The following is a 15,697-nucleotide window of genomic DNA, read 5'->3' on the forward strand; positions in this document are numbered from 1 at the left end:
CTCCCCTGTTCATGCGTTTATTCTCTCTCTCTCTCTCTCTCTCTCTCTCTGTCCCTCAAAATAAATAAACATTAAAAAAAACCTACCTTCTATCATCAAAAATTACTCTGAATAACAATATACAGCAATTGATTTGAGGTGTTGTAATTTCTTTTTTTTAATTTTTTTTTTAACGTTTATTTATTTTTGAGACAGAGAGAGACAGAGCATGAACGGGGGAGGGGCAGAGAGAGAAAGGGAGACACAGAATCCGAAGCAGGCTCCAGGCTCTGAGCCATCAGCCCAGAGCCTGATGCGGGGCTCAAACTCACGGACCACGAGATCGTGACCTGAGCTGAAGTCGGACACTTACCTGACTGAGCCACCCAGGCGCCCTGAGGTGTTGTAATTTCATAGCTGATAAGAGCTTTAGCATAACAATACCACTTGCTGCTTTAGTATGTAGATCCTACTGATTCTTTATTTTTACTCTTCTTGATAAAGACCATTTATAAGAGTCACAAGTTTAAGATTAACTCAAATTTCTTTCTAGGTGTATAAAAATAGTGATCTAAACATAATTTACTTGCCTTATGTTTTATTATTTTAATCAGTACTATCAAGTACAAAATACAAAAAAATGACACCTCCAATTAAAGATCTGGATCAACTAGCCTATTCAAATGTTGACATCTAGTCTCAGTGGAGTTGTTACAATTAATATAGAACATTTTAAGTCAACACACATATATAAGACCTGAATCAGAACTCTGACTCAATGCTAAAAGAACGATAGCTAGGATAAAAAGCTACTATAAGCATCTGAGAAGTCAAGCTGTGGATGTTGATTATACTCACTTTTTATATGCAGTGTGCTAGAAGGGACTAAATATAGAAATAGTAGAGGACAATCAAAGCCTCTGGTCTCTAAATAATCTAAATGAAATACACACATTAAAGAAAAAAAAACTTTTCCAAGAAAGTTAAAACATAACTCTCTCAAACAAAAATGAATTAATACAGGGGCACCTAGGTGGCTCAGTCGGTTAAGCATCAGACTCTTGGTTTTGGCTCAGGTCATGATTTCATGGTTCATGAGTCTGAGCCCTACATGGGGCTCTGTGCTGACAGTGTGGGGCCTGCTTGGGATTCTCTCTCTCTCTCTCTCTCTCTCTCTCTCTCTCTCTCCCTCTCCCTCTCGCCCTGCCCCTCCCACGCTCCTTTTCTCTCTCTCAAAAAATAAATAAATAAGCTTTTTAAAAAAATGAATACAAAACGTGTGTCAGAAGTGAATAATTTTTCTTTTTTGATAAAATAAGCAAAGTCAGATGGGGCTAACTAGTAATTATAATCACTTGAAAATAAAGTTTGAGCTTAGTAAAGTGGTGATAGGAGTTAAATAATACGTATGCATGACTCACACCATGTCATTGAAACAGACACAAAAATTTACATAAAAAGACACAAGGGAACAAGAGACAAGCAACATACATGTGGGGAAAGAGCAAACACTGTTACCTCAAGGGGAGTAATAAATCTAGGTACCAATGTAGCAAAGTTAGCAGTAAAGATTCTTGAACACCATCTGAGAAAAGGTACATTAATGTAGATAGATTACCAGGCAGGAATATACTACAGAAAAAGCAGTGTCCAGAAGATGCTATAGGTATATGTAAAAAAGACAAGATGTGAGACAAACTTAAAGGTAAGAAGAGCACACAGAAGAGATGTGTGCCTTGGCCAACCAACAGAAACAAAGAAAGAGTAAGAGTCGAAAGACTAGAGGGAAAAAAACAACTTTTGAGTTAAACTATCTGTTAAGAAAATGTTTTTATAAACATTTCTTTGTTACTGGCTAGTAACTCCAGATCTTTCTGGATGTAATTTTACATTTTTTTCTTTTAAGAAAATTACATTTATTTTGGACTTTGTATGTTAAACTAAGGCTATTCATTGATGTATAACTGTATTGCATCTTTTTACATTTTCCCCCCGACCCTGACATCCCCCCTCCCCCACTCAAAGCTGTGCTGCATCTTTTTAAAGAAAATTCTAAGTCACTGAATTTCATGAAGGCCGCCATGTTCACATATACTAAGAATGTGGGCAGGATATAATTTTAAAACATGCTGCAAAAATTGAAGGCTAGTAATGAGCTAGCAAGGCTTCTCCACAGGCTTATTTCTGGTGTGACCAAATATTCCCACCAATTTATACACAGATGACCCCTCAGACAGCTTCAACCTTTAAGAAGTAAAGGCACATAACAACCGTAGACTTTAAAATTCACTTGTCCTAAAAAATTAACTGGAAGCTACCGGGCTTTATAGCACAGATGAGAGATAATTAAATTTTCCTTAAAAGAACCTCAACCACTTTCTTTTAAAAGACCTAATCCAGGGGCACCTGAGTGGCTCAGTCAGTTAAGTGACCAATTCTTGATCTTAGCTCATGATCTCACAGTTCATGGGATCGAGCCCTGAGTTGGACTCTGTGCTGACAGCACAGAGCCTGCTTGAGATTCTCAATCTCTCTCTCTCTTTGCCCCTCCCCCACTAATGCATGCACACGCGCACACACACACACTCTCTCAAAATGAATAAATTAAAAAATATATTCTAAAAAAAAAGACTTAATCCACTCACACTGCATAATTTTTACATGCAGAAGGCTAACTATATTTAGTACTACAAATTTTCATTCTTACTACAGTCTTCCCATGAAATCTGAAGCAAAATATTATAGCAAATACATGGTTTTTGAAAACTGATTTAAGTATAGTGAGAGTCATTAAAGAACATAGTAATTGTACTTTCACATGTCCATATTAATTCTTAAAACAAAACATGAGATACATTATTATCTCCATTTTCTGAATGAGGAAGTGAAAACTGAAAGAACCTCTATGACCTGGCCAAGTGGCAGAGTCATATATTATGATTCCAAGTCCAGTAAATTGTCACAACACAATTTAGACACGCAGTGAGTCAATTCATGCTTCCCCCAAAACACTCTATTCAAGTTTAAATTCCAAAATGATTGTTAAGCCTAACTCATAACATAATTATCGTTTGGGTAAGCAAAACTCCTTCCTTCCAAATGTTGTCCCGTCCTCTTGATTTCCTCACCAACTGCTCTCAACAGATTTTCTTACAGAGATAATTTCCTTATATTAGACTCCAGTTTTCACTTATTACTTGCCCAAGTAATGAGAATGAATGCAAAAAGATGGCATTTTTTTAGCTTACAAAGTAGTTTCAGGCATCTCATTTGTTCTTCAAAACAGCTTGGTGAGAAAAAACAAATTGAACTACTATAGCTCTCCAACATCTCATATTCTCTTGTGCTCTTACATGTTCCCATGCCTTCTGCATATCTAACTCTCAAAATAAATGCCATCAACCCCTCTGCCATGTGAAACGTTCCTTAACATCCTTGAAGACTAAGCTAAAAAGTTGTCTTCTACAAAAGCATTTGCTGATTTACTAGGCAGTAAGTTAGGAAAACTTCCACCTTGGTCTTGACCCAACACTGCACCAACACTTACCAAATAAAAACAAAAACAACAAACATTGACTGGGATGTTTACTAAAAGCCAGACACTGGTCTAAGCACTTAAACATCTATTAATTTATTTAAGACCCATGCCACTCCTAAGAGGCAAATGGGTAGGAAAGGAAACAAACTTGGAGAGGCTGTCACAGTCAGTCAGTGGCAAAGCTGGGATTTAAACATGCCTTCCACCACTGTACTACATACACCATTCCTCAGTGCACCACTCTGCAATAAATATAGTGGTAATACACAACAACAGAACTACTTGTCACATCTGGCTCTTGCTTTGGACTATGAGCACCTTAATACTAGGACTACCGGAAAGGGAAAGCAATGAAAGGATGGAAAAAGGATGAGAGGTAAAACCCAAAAAATAACTCAGTCTCTTACAATGACCTATCTAGTAGCTTTAACTAAGCATATTATTTTGTTCAGAATTTACATAAAAATAACTGAGTTGCAGAACTGTGTTCAAATGTTAGTGTACAAATGAATGAATGAATGAATATCAGACTATGATTCTTATTTTAAACTAAGAAGAAAGTTTTTTCAATATTCCCTTTTATTTTTAAGTTTTCAAAAGCAGTAATTACAAAACACTGGTCTAATACTGAGGATACCTTGATATTAGTGCAAAAGCAATTATTGTTTCCATTCATTATGTATTAAAATATTGTCTATCCACCTTGATGCTGCTATATAACCTATAATAAATGCCCAAGGCATTTCATGTAATGGTCTTCCTAAGACCAAATACAAAGATTTCCAAATTCAAAACACGTGGATATCACCACTGTCAGCAATCATAGTTTGCCAAGGACATGGGATGAGGAGAGGTGGGAGAGGCAGATAGCAAGGATAATAAGAAAAGGATGCATTTCTGCACTTAACTTTAACCGGTGAGCAAATCCTAAACAGGAAAACATTTTGGAAAAAAAATTGTTAAGTCTTACACTGATGTAAGGATTATTAAGATGAGTAGAAGATGCTATATTATTCCCTAATCAATCATATTCCAGTCTTACCACACTAAATCATCTTGATTCTATATACTATTTATCAAATTCTCATAGTACTTCTTTTAATAATACGTGTGTGTGTATACATACAATCTGTGCTTCATTATCTGACCATACATTTCAGTCTATCAATGTCAAATCATGTCCTTTATTAATAGTTTAATGCTTCAAAATTATATAATAAATGACACTGATCATAAACATCCACTTTATGTACACATCTTGGTCAATTTCCAAAAAGTAGAACGTCAATTTTTAAGAAATTAAAAATCAAACTGAGAGAGAAAGATAAAACTAAATTGTATATAGAAGTTTTCCATATATAGCTTGACAGGAGACAAAAGGGGGAGGGGGATGGACAGGTTTTCATAAAGCCAGAGAAAAAGATCAAGTCAGCATCAAGAGTTGACAGAGAAATGGGCAACGGTAAACTGATAGAATTACTTCAGAAAATTGAGGTCATGTACTAAACTTGAACGTGTGTAGCCTGCACCCCAGCCATTTCACTTGGGAGACATAACAAAGAAATTTTTGCACAAATGCATGAGATTTATATGTGAATGTTCACAGCTGCAATATTTGTAATAGCAAGGAAAAATAAAATCTATGTGAAAAAGTAGAAGTATGCATAGATCACTTCTGCTGCATACCAAACAATAGAAGAATTGTCACATGGAAAAGCATTTATGGTCTTAAATTACAAGCTGAGCTAGTTGCTGTTTTTCATAAAACACCATTTTTACTGGCAAGAATAACAAACTATGATTATTCATACTTGGTAGGAAAAGAACCTATCACGTAAGAAAACAGAATTGATACTATTTGTTTCCAATAATAAAATTCAAGCTTTCAAAGAAGGGCAGAATTTTGGAAAACTAGTATCCATCACCATGAGCTTGACACTTCCTCATACTTAAAGCCTATTCAGCGACTGATGGAGATATTGACAAATGATACTGTTTTTATATTGCACAAGGTAATGTGTTAATAAGATAATATGAAGGGTTAATAAGAAGATATGCATAACCAATATTTTACACCAATATTTTACATGATGTTATAAAACCCACTCAAAAGGCAAAAAAAAAAAAAAAAACTAATAAATTTAATGTTACAAATATATAAACAGCATTGATATGGTTTCAGATTCTAGACTGTATCTAGCTAATGAGAAACTATGCCTTATCTAGTTTTGGTATAGTATCAAATAAAAATAGCTATAATTATCCAAAAAAAAAAAAAAAAAAAAAAAAGCTATTCAGAGATTCCTCTTCTTCCCAACTACATACCTATGTGAGATTGAATTTTCTTCATACCCTTCAACCATATCACAACAGATGAAATGTAAAAGCAGATGTGAGAATCCATCTGTCCTAATATTAAGCTAGACATTAAAGAGGTTTGCAAAAATATAAAACACCACCACTATTTTTTGTTTTAGAAAATAGTCATCTTTCATAAGAAATAGTATTGTTAATATTTATTAATTAATGTTTTAAAAACACATATTTTTTAAATTTATGTTTTAATTTCTAATATACTAAATATCCATAGATATAACCCCAAAAATAAAAGCTCTTTGGAGTCTATAACAATTTTGAAAATATACAGCTTTCCTGAGATCAAGAGGTTTGAGGTTGGCCAAGGGCACAAGCAACAAATTACCCTAAAACTTAGCAGGTTAAAATTGTGTCTATTATCTCACACAGTTTCTGAGGGTCAGGAATCCAGAAGCAGCTCAGCTGACGGTTATACCTCAGGGTCTCTCATGAGACTGTTGTAGTAAGCTGTGGGCCAGAGCAGAGCTACAGTCTCTGACGATTTGAAAAGAACTGGAGGATGAGGATCTGCTTCTAAGCCCATTCGCCTGGCTGTTGGCAGGAGGCCTCATATTTCCAACCAATTATACTTACTTCTTTTTCCCCTCTACCATGTTCTTTTCTTTGGTTCTTCCCTTGCTATATTTCATCAAAATATCAGGTTCAACTTATTAAAAAGCAAGCCAACAAATTCACCATACCATTGAATATAAGGGTTTAGTGACTCTACTCCCCCACGACCAAAAAAGTAAAGACACAGAAAAAAAGTACTAACCAATACTTGCCCTGCCCCCAAACTTAATATTATCTGTTGCTCATCTATAAAGAAACAACGTGGGAAATAACAACATTTCAAAATAAAGAACAAGGCTGAAGGTCTCACATTCCCTGATTTAAAACTTACTGAAGGCTATAGTAGTCAGAGACACGGGGGTGGCTCAGGAGGTTAAGCGTCTGACTTGGGCTCAACTCATGATCTCGCGGACTGTGGGTTCAAACCCCGTGTAGGGCTCTGTGCTGGCAGCTCAGAGACGGCAGCCTGCTTTGGATTCTGTGTATGTCTCTCTCTCTCTCTCTGTCCCTCCCCACTCATGCTCTGCCTCTCTCTTTCTTTCTTAAAAATAAGTAAACATTAAAAACAAAGATTTTTTTTCAAAGTTACAGTAGTCAAAACAGTAGAGTACTAGCATGAAGACAGACATATCAACTAATGGTATAAAAATACAAAGCCCATAAGTAAACATTCACATACATGGTCAAATGATTTTTAACAAGGGTGCCAAGACCACAGTAAAGGACAGTCTTTTCAACAAATGGTGCAGGAGAAACTGTTTATCTATATGCAAAAGAATGAAACTAAACCCTTAAGCTTTCACTATTAAAAAAAATTAACTCAAAAATGAATCAAAGACCTAAACATAAGACCTAAAAGTATAAAACCATTAAAAGAAAACAGGGGAAAAGCTGCCTGACATTGGATTTGGCAATGATCTCTTAAATATGCCACCAAAAGCACTGGCAACAAAAGTAAAAACAGACACTAGATTACATCAAATCAAAAACTCTGTGCATCAAAGGTGTGATAGTAACATATAAAAAGAAATATACATTTGGTGTTCATCTCCATTTCTGGAACAGAACTCCAAAAACCCTTGCAATTTCCTAAGTGAAAAGAGTAGCAAAGATGTCTTTTGTTAGTCATAACAACTCCCTTTCAACCACCAATGAGTTTATGTTAATGAAGTGGTTTTTTTTTTTAGAAAGCTCCTAAGGATGGGGGCTGGTTGCCATGGTAACCAACCAAAATGAAAGGGTTGGAATTTTCAACCCCACCCCCTACCTCAGAAAGGGGACAGGAGCTGGAGGTCAAATTAATCAGCAATGGCCAATAAATTAATCAATCATGCCTCTGTAAGGAGGCCTCAATAAAAACCCACAAGGACGGGGTTTAGGGAGATTCTAAGTTGGCGAACACATAGAAAGCACCCAAAGAGAGCATGGGAGCTCCATGACCTCTCCCATACATCTTACTCTACCGATCTCTTTCATCTAGCTATTCTTGAGTTCTAATCTTTTATTTTTAATGTTTATTTATTTATTTATTTTGAGAGAGAGAGAGAGAGCACGAGCGGGGTAGGGACAGAGAGAGAGGAAGAGAGAGAATCCCAAGCGGGCTCCACTGTCAGCACAGAGTCTGACATGGAGCTCCATCTTATGATCTGTGAAATCACAAGCCAAATCAAAATCAAGAGTCGGAAGCTTAAGCAACCCAGACACCCCCTGAATTATAATCTTTTAAAATAAATCATTAATCTAGTAAGTAAAATGTTTTTCTGAGTTCTGTGAGTCATTCTAGCAAATTAATCCAATCTAAGGCAAGGGTTGTGGGAACCTCCCATTTACAGCCACAGTCATTTGGTAAGAAGTACAGGTAACAAGTTGGACTTTGAACTGGTATTTGTGGGGGGAGGGGGCAGCTAAACCCCTGTGGGATCTGACACTATTTCCCACTATCTCCAAGTCAATGGTGGTAGAACTGAGTTACACTGTAGGTCATCCACTGGTGTCACAGAACTGCTGATATGTGGAACACTCATATGTCTGGTGTCAGAAGTAAAGGTGTAGTAAAGTACTGAGAGTAGAGGAGACACACAGGAGCGTTTTTCCTCTACAAAAGGTGGTGGTGAATGGGGTGTTGTTCAGAGTACAGAATTTTAGTTCTGGAAGATGGAAAGAGTTCTGAAGATCGGTTCTGTAACAATGTGAATGTACTTAACACTTAAAAAAAAAAACAACAGAGTAATAAGTCACACTGTACTCATGCCAATATATAAATAACATACACAAGATTAAAATTTAAGATACATAAAACCAATTTACCACTCTATGTAGTTTTTAAATACTCACCTGATTTTTTTGTGTTAATTCATTAAGTGAACTTTTAAGTTTTTGTAGTTCCTGCACATATACAGCAACTTCCTGGGGGCCTTTGGCAAGTTCACTCCTTAGCTGGCTTATTGTGGCCTTAAGAAAAAAAGAAAAAAAAAAAGAAAAAAAAAATTAGAGGGAACTAAAATGGAAAAGAGAATGGAAGTATCCAAAGGTTTTAAAGTTACACAGAATTTTGTCACTGTTGTTGTTAAATTGATATAATACTTCGAAGTTTCGATTTAGTTCTTTTTCCTACCACCCTACTGCCACCCCACATCATTTTTGACTGAAAATTAATTTTTAAAATTTATCCAAAATGTTTAACCTCATTTATTTAATAATGAATGGAATGAATAGTTGGCATCCTACTTTATGTATCTGAGTCAGCATCAAACTACCAACCTGAATTTACTGGCTTTGAAACTCTGTACTTTAATCCTTCTGAATTTAAAGAACATATGCAAGTTACTGCCTACCTTTTATCCCAACTTCTACAGGATAGCCTTTCGTTTTACTTTAAAAACATGTTAAATAAACACAAACACACAATACAGAATCACCTTGGAAAGGTAGCGAATCATCTTTTTGACTGTATGGAAAGTATCTGTCCAAAGAAGTTATACAGAGTTTTATTAGATATAATTTTATTAAGCTGGGTCATTCCATGACTAGGTATAATAGCTGGACACAAATTTGCTTTAATGCATCTTAACGAAATTAAGACAAAGGTTTGATCATTTAAAAGTAAGAGAAAATTAAGCAAAGTCTCATAAATAGAAACTTCCTATACATGAAAATTTCAGTGACCAGAGAGAGAGACTAAGTACTGCTTTTTAAGTATGGTTTCTTGCAAGTGACATTAACAAAAGAACTTTCTATTTCTAATATTTAGCTTATTGACTTCACTTTTTACATTCTTAAAGCTACATTTTCATTGTCTATATTCTTTATTAGTAAATAAATTTTATTATGGAAAACATTTTAAAAAAATTTTTAATAAACACAAGAGTAGTTATCTACATCAAATATTACAAATACATCTTCAAGGGAGAAACCTTAGAAGGCTACTGATTTATTTTGACAGTAACGCCAAGAGATCTGCTACTCTTCTCTTAAAAACCCTTCCAGTATGTGTGGCACTTTTTTTTTTTTTTTTTTTTTTTTAAAGGATTCTCTTTGGTGGTATATCTTCATCTATTACAGTGCTTTGGTTTTAAGTTTTGGAAAACCATCTAGTAAAGAAGGTAAGTGATTGAACTGAACGATTAAACACTTGGGCTTCTATTATTTTAATAACCATAAGTTGATGAAACTAGTTTTTTGAGTGTTTTCCAAACTGGTTTAAAGTCAACTAAAAGAGGTTTCAAAAAAGTTTTTACAAATAGCAGCATGTCTAAGATATCTTCCTGGCCTAACCTTTTAAGGAAAACATTCATGTAAATAAACCAATTCTGATATACTGACAGGCAATCTGTCATATTGCTTTACAGTTACAGCTTCTACACAGGGTGTTTCAACATATAACAACATATATATATGTACACACACACACACACATATATATATAATATATGCCATATATATCCTATGCTTCAAAGAAGGAAATGTTTAAATATTCATTATTTTTAACTATATTCAAGTTAAAGGCATATCCTAATAATTTCTTTCTTAAACTGATCATGTAATCTTTTCATTGATACTGGGAGTTTATTTCAAACTGCTATCCCTAATAACTTTGAATCTCAGGATCATTTTCTGTTAGTAACATTATGGATGTTCAGAGAAATATTAGGAACAGTTTGGCTATTTTAAGTTACCCTATTTTAATCATTAGCATAGATGCCAACTTATCACAAAAGAAGATATATTATTGTATTTAAATCTTGACTTGTAAATATCTTATCAAAGGATTTAGCAGAGTGACACATAATAAAAAGAAATAATAGTGCATATTAAGATGCAAATTAGGAGTATATTTCATTAAAAAACCATGATTCCACATTAAAGTTTATAAGATATAGTAAGCCAAGAGTAACATCTGTCTTGCTGATTAACTCCAACATGTAGAAAAAACTAAACAAGCAAAATGTAAAGCAAATATATTCAACAATATCTTGTTATATTTTAGTTTTAAAATATGTTCTTATAAATAACTATATTATAATACCTAAAGAATTAAACATTAGGTATATCATTTATCCTTTGTACAAATATGTATATTTTTAACTATAATTTTTTTTAAAAGCAACATTTGAAATTTTTTAGTTTACTCAAGGGTGGAAAAAAGAAAGATGTGGGAAGAGTTTACACCAAAAGGTATACTTTAGTCATGGAGAGGGGAAGGAGGGGAATGAACTACAGATAAGGTTCATTTTCTCTGTTGTACATCATGAATCATTTCAATGTTTTACAATGATCATGCATTATGTTTGTATTGGGGGAATATACAAATTGAAAAGTCAAAATGTGCAAGAAAATATATTCCCTGTTCAAATATGACTATGGGTCAAATTCAAACAAAAATGGCTCTCCACTCCAGCCACAAAGACATTCCTCACTGTTTAACAGGCCAAACTCATCTGCGCTTTGAGACTTTACAGTTGGACTCCCTCTTCCTGAGAATGCTTACTCCCAATTCTTCACCCTCTTGCTTACTTCTCACACATTCCTCCTTGAGAAGACCTTCCCTGATCATTCTATCTAAAACTGTCATACATTATTGCCAGCTCCACTACTGCCCATACATACCCTGCTTTATTTTTCTTTATAGCATTTATTATTACCTGATTTTCCATCATGATTTGATTTATTCATGTATTATCTGGCTTCCACAAAAGACTATAAGCTTTATGAGAGCAGGCACTCTGTCTTATTCACTGTTGTATTCCCCACACCTAAAACAGCTACTGACCCTAGGCATTCAAAAACTACTCTCTAAAGGAATGAGTGATTCGTCTCCAAGGAGTTAATAGATATTTGTTCCCAGTATCTGAGACCCGATAAAATAGCCTCCATTTCCTTGAAACCATGTTACTGAATTCAAGTTAGACTTTTACGAAAAAATTTTAAATTAAAAAATAATTAGAGATATTTTGAGCAAATATCCTGCTAGTGTTTTAGAATTATAATTATTGTCCTAATAATATTCTACTACAATTTGTATGTAATTATTTAAAGATGATTGAAAATTCACTTGATTAACAAAAATAAGCATATCTTTGAAGTTCTGAGATTGCCTTACAACACAAAATTTCCATTTGACAATAGAAGGAGCTATATTAAAGGTATTACTAACATTAAAAAGCCTTCCCAAAACACATTACCTCAAGTTTAAGCATCTCCATTAGAAAGCAGAAAAAAAAAATAATAAAATGATGGATGAAAGGTGGAAGACTGACAAAAGTACACACTGAACACATAATAAAAATGTCCAAACATACTGCTAAAACTGATCTCTAATATTAGTACACTTATAAAAGATATTTAAGTACTCTTTAATAACTATGCATGAGTATAACCATTTTTATTCCATATCTTTGTAAATATTTTAGCTTTTAAAATGAGTTTATTTGGAATTCAAATAAAATTCTTAAAAAACCATTTACATTAAAGACCACACCAAATGTAAGTTGATTATAGCTTTGATATTTTCGGTAATGTAAATTTTTAAAAATAATACTTATTTTAACCCTTAAATCCTCAATTTCTGATGATAACTATAAAGTACTTTCAAATGCTTTAGAATGAATTATTTTTCTATATGCCTTCTAAAATATCTAAACCAAAAACACAACAAAACAAAACCAAACCTGTCAATGAATTCATAGGCATATCTAAATGAATGTAACAGAACATAAGGACACACTTAACAATGTATATTACATCATATGTCTTTAGCTTCAATTAGAAATACCAAACAAATCATTACATTTTTAGCTCCTTTAACTCCTGTTCGTGTATTTTGTTTCAGATACCAGTATTTAGGTTCAGTAAAGTAGTAATAAATACATAAAGTAAGTTTTTCATTAAGTGCTATAATTCACCAACAAATTTAAGAATAGGATTTAATTTTAATAAATTAATAAAATACATGCCACATATTTAAAAAGTAAGCACAAGCTAAAAACAAATGGTTTATAACATTGTTATAAACAAATGAGATGGAATATCTAGACATTAATTGTTTTAATATAAAAATGGTGTGAAACAACTCAAAAGTATTTTAAGTTGTACTCAATATAAATATTACATCATATAATATGGCAAAATATAAAAAGTAATAACAGTAAGTATTAGGTCAAAATTAAGAGCACAAATTTACTTATAAGGCAATTATCAGACCACCCTAAATGAGAGAGAACATGATTCAGAAAAGACTTGAGGCTTTGGAGGAGACCTGGGATCCAATCCTAGCTTCCTTTATATGAGGTACATGAACTTACACAAGTTATTTCACTTCACTGAGCTTCAGATTCCTTACACATAAAACAAACTTAATACTTAATTTACAGAGTTAAAAGAAACAAGAGACCATATATTTAAAGTACCTGGCATATTATCCAAAACTTGGTGGTGCTCAAAACCTAAGAGCTTGTTTCCAATAATAATATTACTCTGACTCATGCTACCACTTCCTAAACTTGTTCAACATAATCTGAAGTCTCAATCATTACACACCTATTAGTTAACTACTAGAAAGTAAATATTACCCTTGTTTTACTAAAATGATGATGAAATGTTAAGTGCTATTCAGCAAATCTCTTTATTTTAACATTTATTTCAAAACATTTAAAAAGATAAACCTTTATGAAAATGTAAAAGTTAAGATGTGAAGAATGAATTTCTATGCCATTTTTCTTCTTTTCCAGAAACATCTTTTTGAGAGAGAAAAAAAAATTGTTTCCCACAATTACTCTTGTTGATAGGAGGACAGTACCTGGAAGTCACTAAATCCTTTTCCCCCAAATCTTATAACTCTAGTTATACTTTTTCATCTTAAATGACTTCTTCCCATAACATAGAAGATAATCCAATCTACATGAATAAAAATACAAATTTACAAAAATCCTCCATATTAAAGTAATTCTTAAATATTACTCAGAAATATTTTCCCACATATATTTTTCCCAAAATGCAAGCAAATATATAAATTTCTTCTCCCTGTTCAAATTCTATTTGTATAACAAGTATATGTATAACTCCACAATTCTCAGCAGGAAACAGTCAGAAAGGATTATACTTTAAAAGAGATATATTCTAAAAGTGCCATTGCTGTAATTCAATTTTAGTCAACCTGTTACATTTGATTTGAAACCTCATATAATATTAAAGGAATTTTTAACCAAAAGAGAGTACAATTTTTTAAAAATTTGAGAAATACCAGTGGGCAGGCAGATTTAATCAAAAGTAATTCTTATTAAAACACAGAAATAAATGACTTGATTCACTCAGATTCAAGCATTTCTACTTTCACATTATCTGAATGGGACTTTTCCTCATGAGCCTTCTTTGATTCAGCATCTCCTTGACTGCACATTAAAAGCTTTTAACTGCCTTCAATAAATTTATGAACTCCCTAAAATTGTCTGAAAAATTGTGGGGTCAAGTGTCATTGGGCTAAAAAGATCACTTTTGGGAAGTCTGCACCTGAAGTTCATAAACTTTAAAGTCTAAAGTGTTAAGTAAGCATCATAAAGCTTCACATGCCTATGCATGTTGTACCTACAAAGGTTCACCATTCCCCCTTTACAAAGATACAGGAAGAAGTAAAATAAAGGGTGACATGGTTATCTATAATATTTATACTCCATAGCTCATTATGTTACTAATTATGAATAGAATGGCTTTTAAGATCACCAGCTTAAAAACTCTAAGAAAAGCAAACTGCAACGTTACTATAACAACCTCTTAAACTGAAAATATGAAAAATAGAGGTCCATGTCACATAAGGCAGCTTAAGAACTACAAATATCTATTAATATTTTGTTAACTGTTAACAAAATATCCTCTATAATACTTTAGTAAAAAAGACAAAGGCTACATTTTTAAGCAAATATATTTACTAAAAATCCTAGAGCTTGCCATATACTAACATAATTATATCAAGGATTTACAGGTCAAAATCAAGTCATGTGACAAATGGTGGAAGGAACTGAATATGTTTATCCTGAAAAAGAAAGAACTCAGAGTAAATATGAACAGTCTCCAAATATCTCATGTGGAAAAAAGGAACAATTTATTCTGTGTAATTCCTAAGGAGAACTGGAATCAGTGCATGGAAATTCTAGGGAAACAAATGTCAATTCAATGGAACGGCTGACTTATGAAGAAATAAGCATCCCTACACCACCTAGCAAGAGTTGGGGATCACTTATCAGAGAGACTACAAAGGAGGGTCCTGGGTGAAGTGTTAGTCTAACAGATTTTTAAGATTTCTTTCAACAACATAATTCAATAATCGATAAGTGAAAAACAAGCCTACTAGAAAATAAGTTTTCCTAAATATTTTTCCTAAACAACACTGATAATACAATTGTAAAAAAATGAAATCATGCTTCCTTTACTCCTACACCAAACTGAGATAAACTCAATTACCACTTATTGACTAGCCTGGATCAAATTTAACTTTAAATAATCATTTCTCCACAATATGTACATTTATTAAATGGACAATACTCTTTTATACATTCTTCTCTAAATGTCTAGCTTTATAAAGCAAAATTAAATATTGTCTCTCAGACTATACTGACTATACACAAATATCACTCAGGGCAAATGAAAGTCAAGTATTGTTTTGATAGATCGCTTGGAAAAATTTCAACTGCTGGCTTCACTCAACAGTATACACTAAACAAGTTAACAACAATCACATTTAGGCACACTGAACTTATTTAC

At 33.3% G+C, this 15,697-nt stretch overlaps 1 protein-coding gene across 5 annotated transcripts in view; it reads right to left on the bottom strand.

The window, feature by feature from the left end:
- Window positions 1-15,697, bottom strand: part of EEA1 (early endosome antigen 1) — a 114,857-nt gene that overhangs the window by 59,514 nt on the left and 39,646 nt on the right. For 3 of the 5 annotated variants that reach the window (XM_043562091.1, XM_043562089.1, XM_043562094.1), the window contains 2 exons: window positions 12,127-12,141; window positions 8,780-8,896 (listed from right to left, as the gene is read on the bottom strand). In XM_043562091.1, coding sequence (XP_043418026.1) covers window positions 8,780-8,896; window positions 12,127-12,141 — 132 coding nt within the window. The remainder of the gene's footprint in view (window positions 1-8,779; window positions 8,897-12,126; window positions 12,142-15,697) is intronic. The other 2 variants (XM_043562092.1, XM_043562090.1) reach the window with 1 other exon arrangement.

Source organism: Prionailurus bengalensis, chromosome B4 (assembly GCF_016509475.1).
Source record: "Prionailurus bengalensis isolate Pbe53 chromosome B4, Fcat_Pben_1.1_paternal_pri, whole genome shotgun sequence".
Taxonomy (NCBI): Eukaryota; Metazoa; Chordata; class Mammalia; order Carnivora; family Felidae; genus Prionailurus; species Prionailurus bengalensis.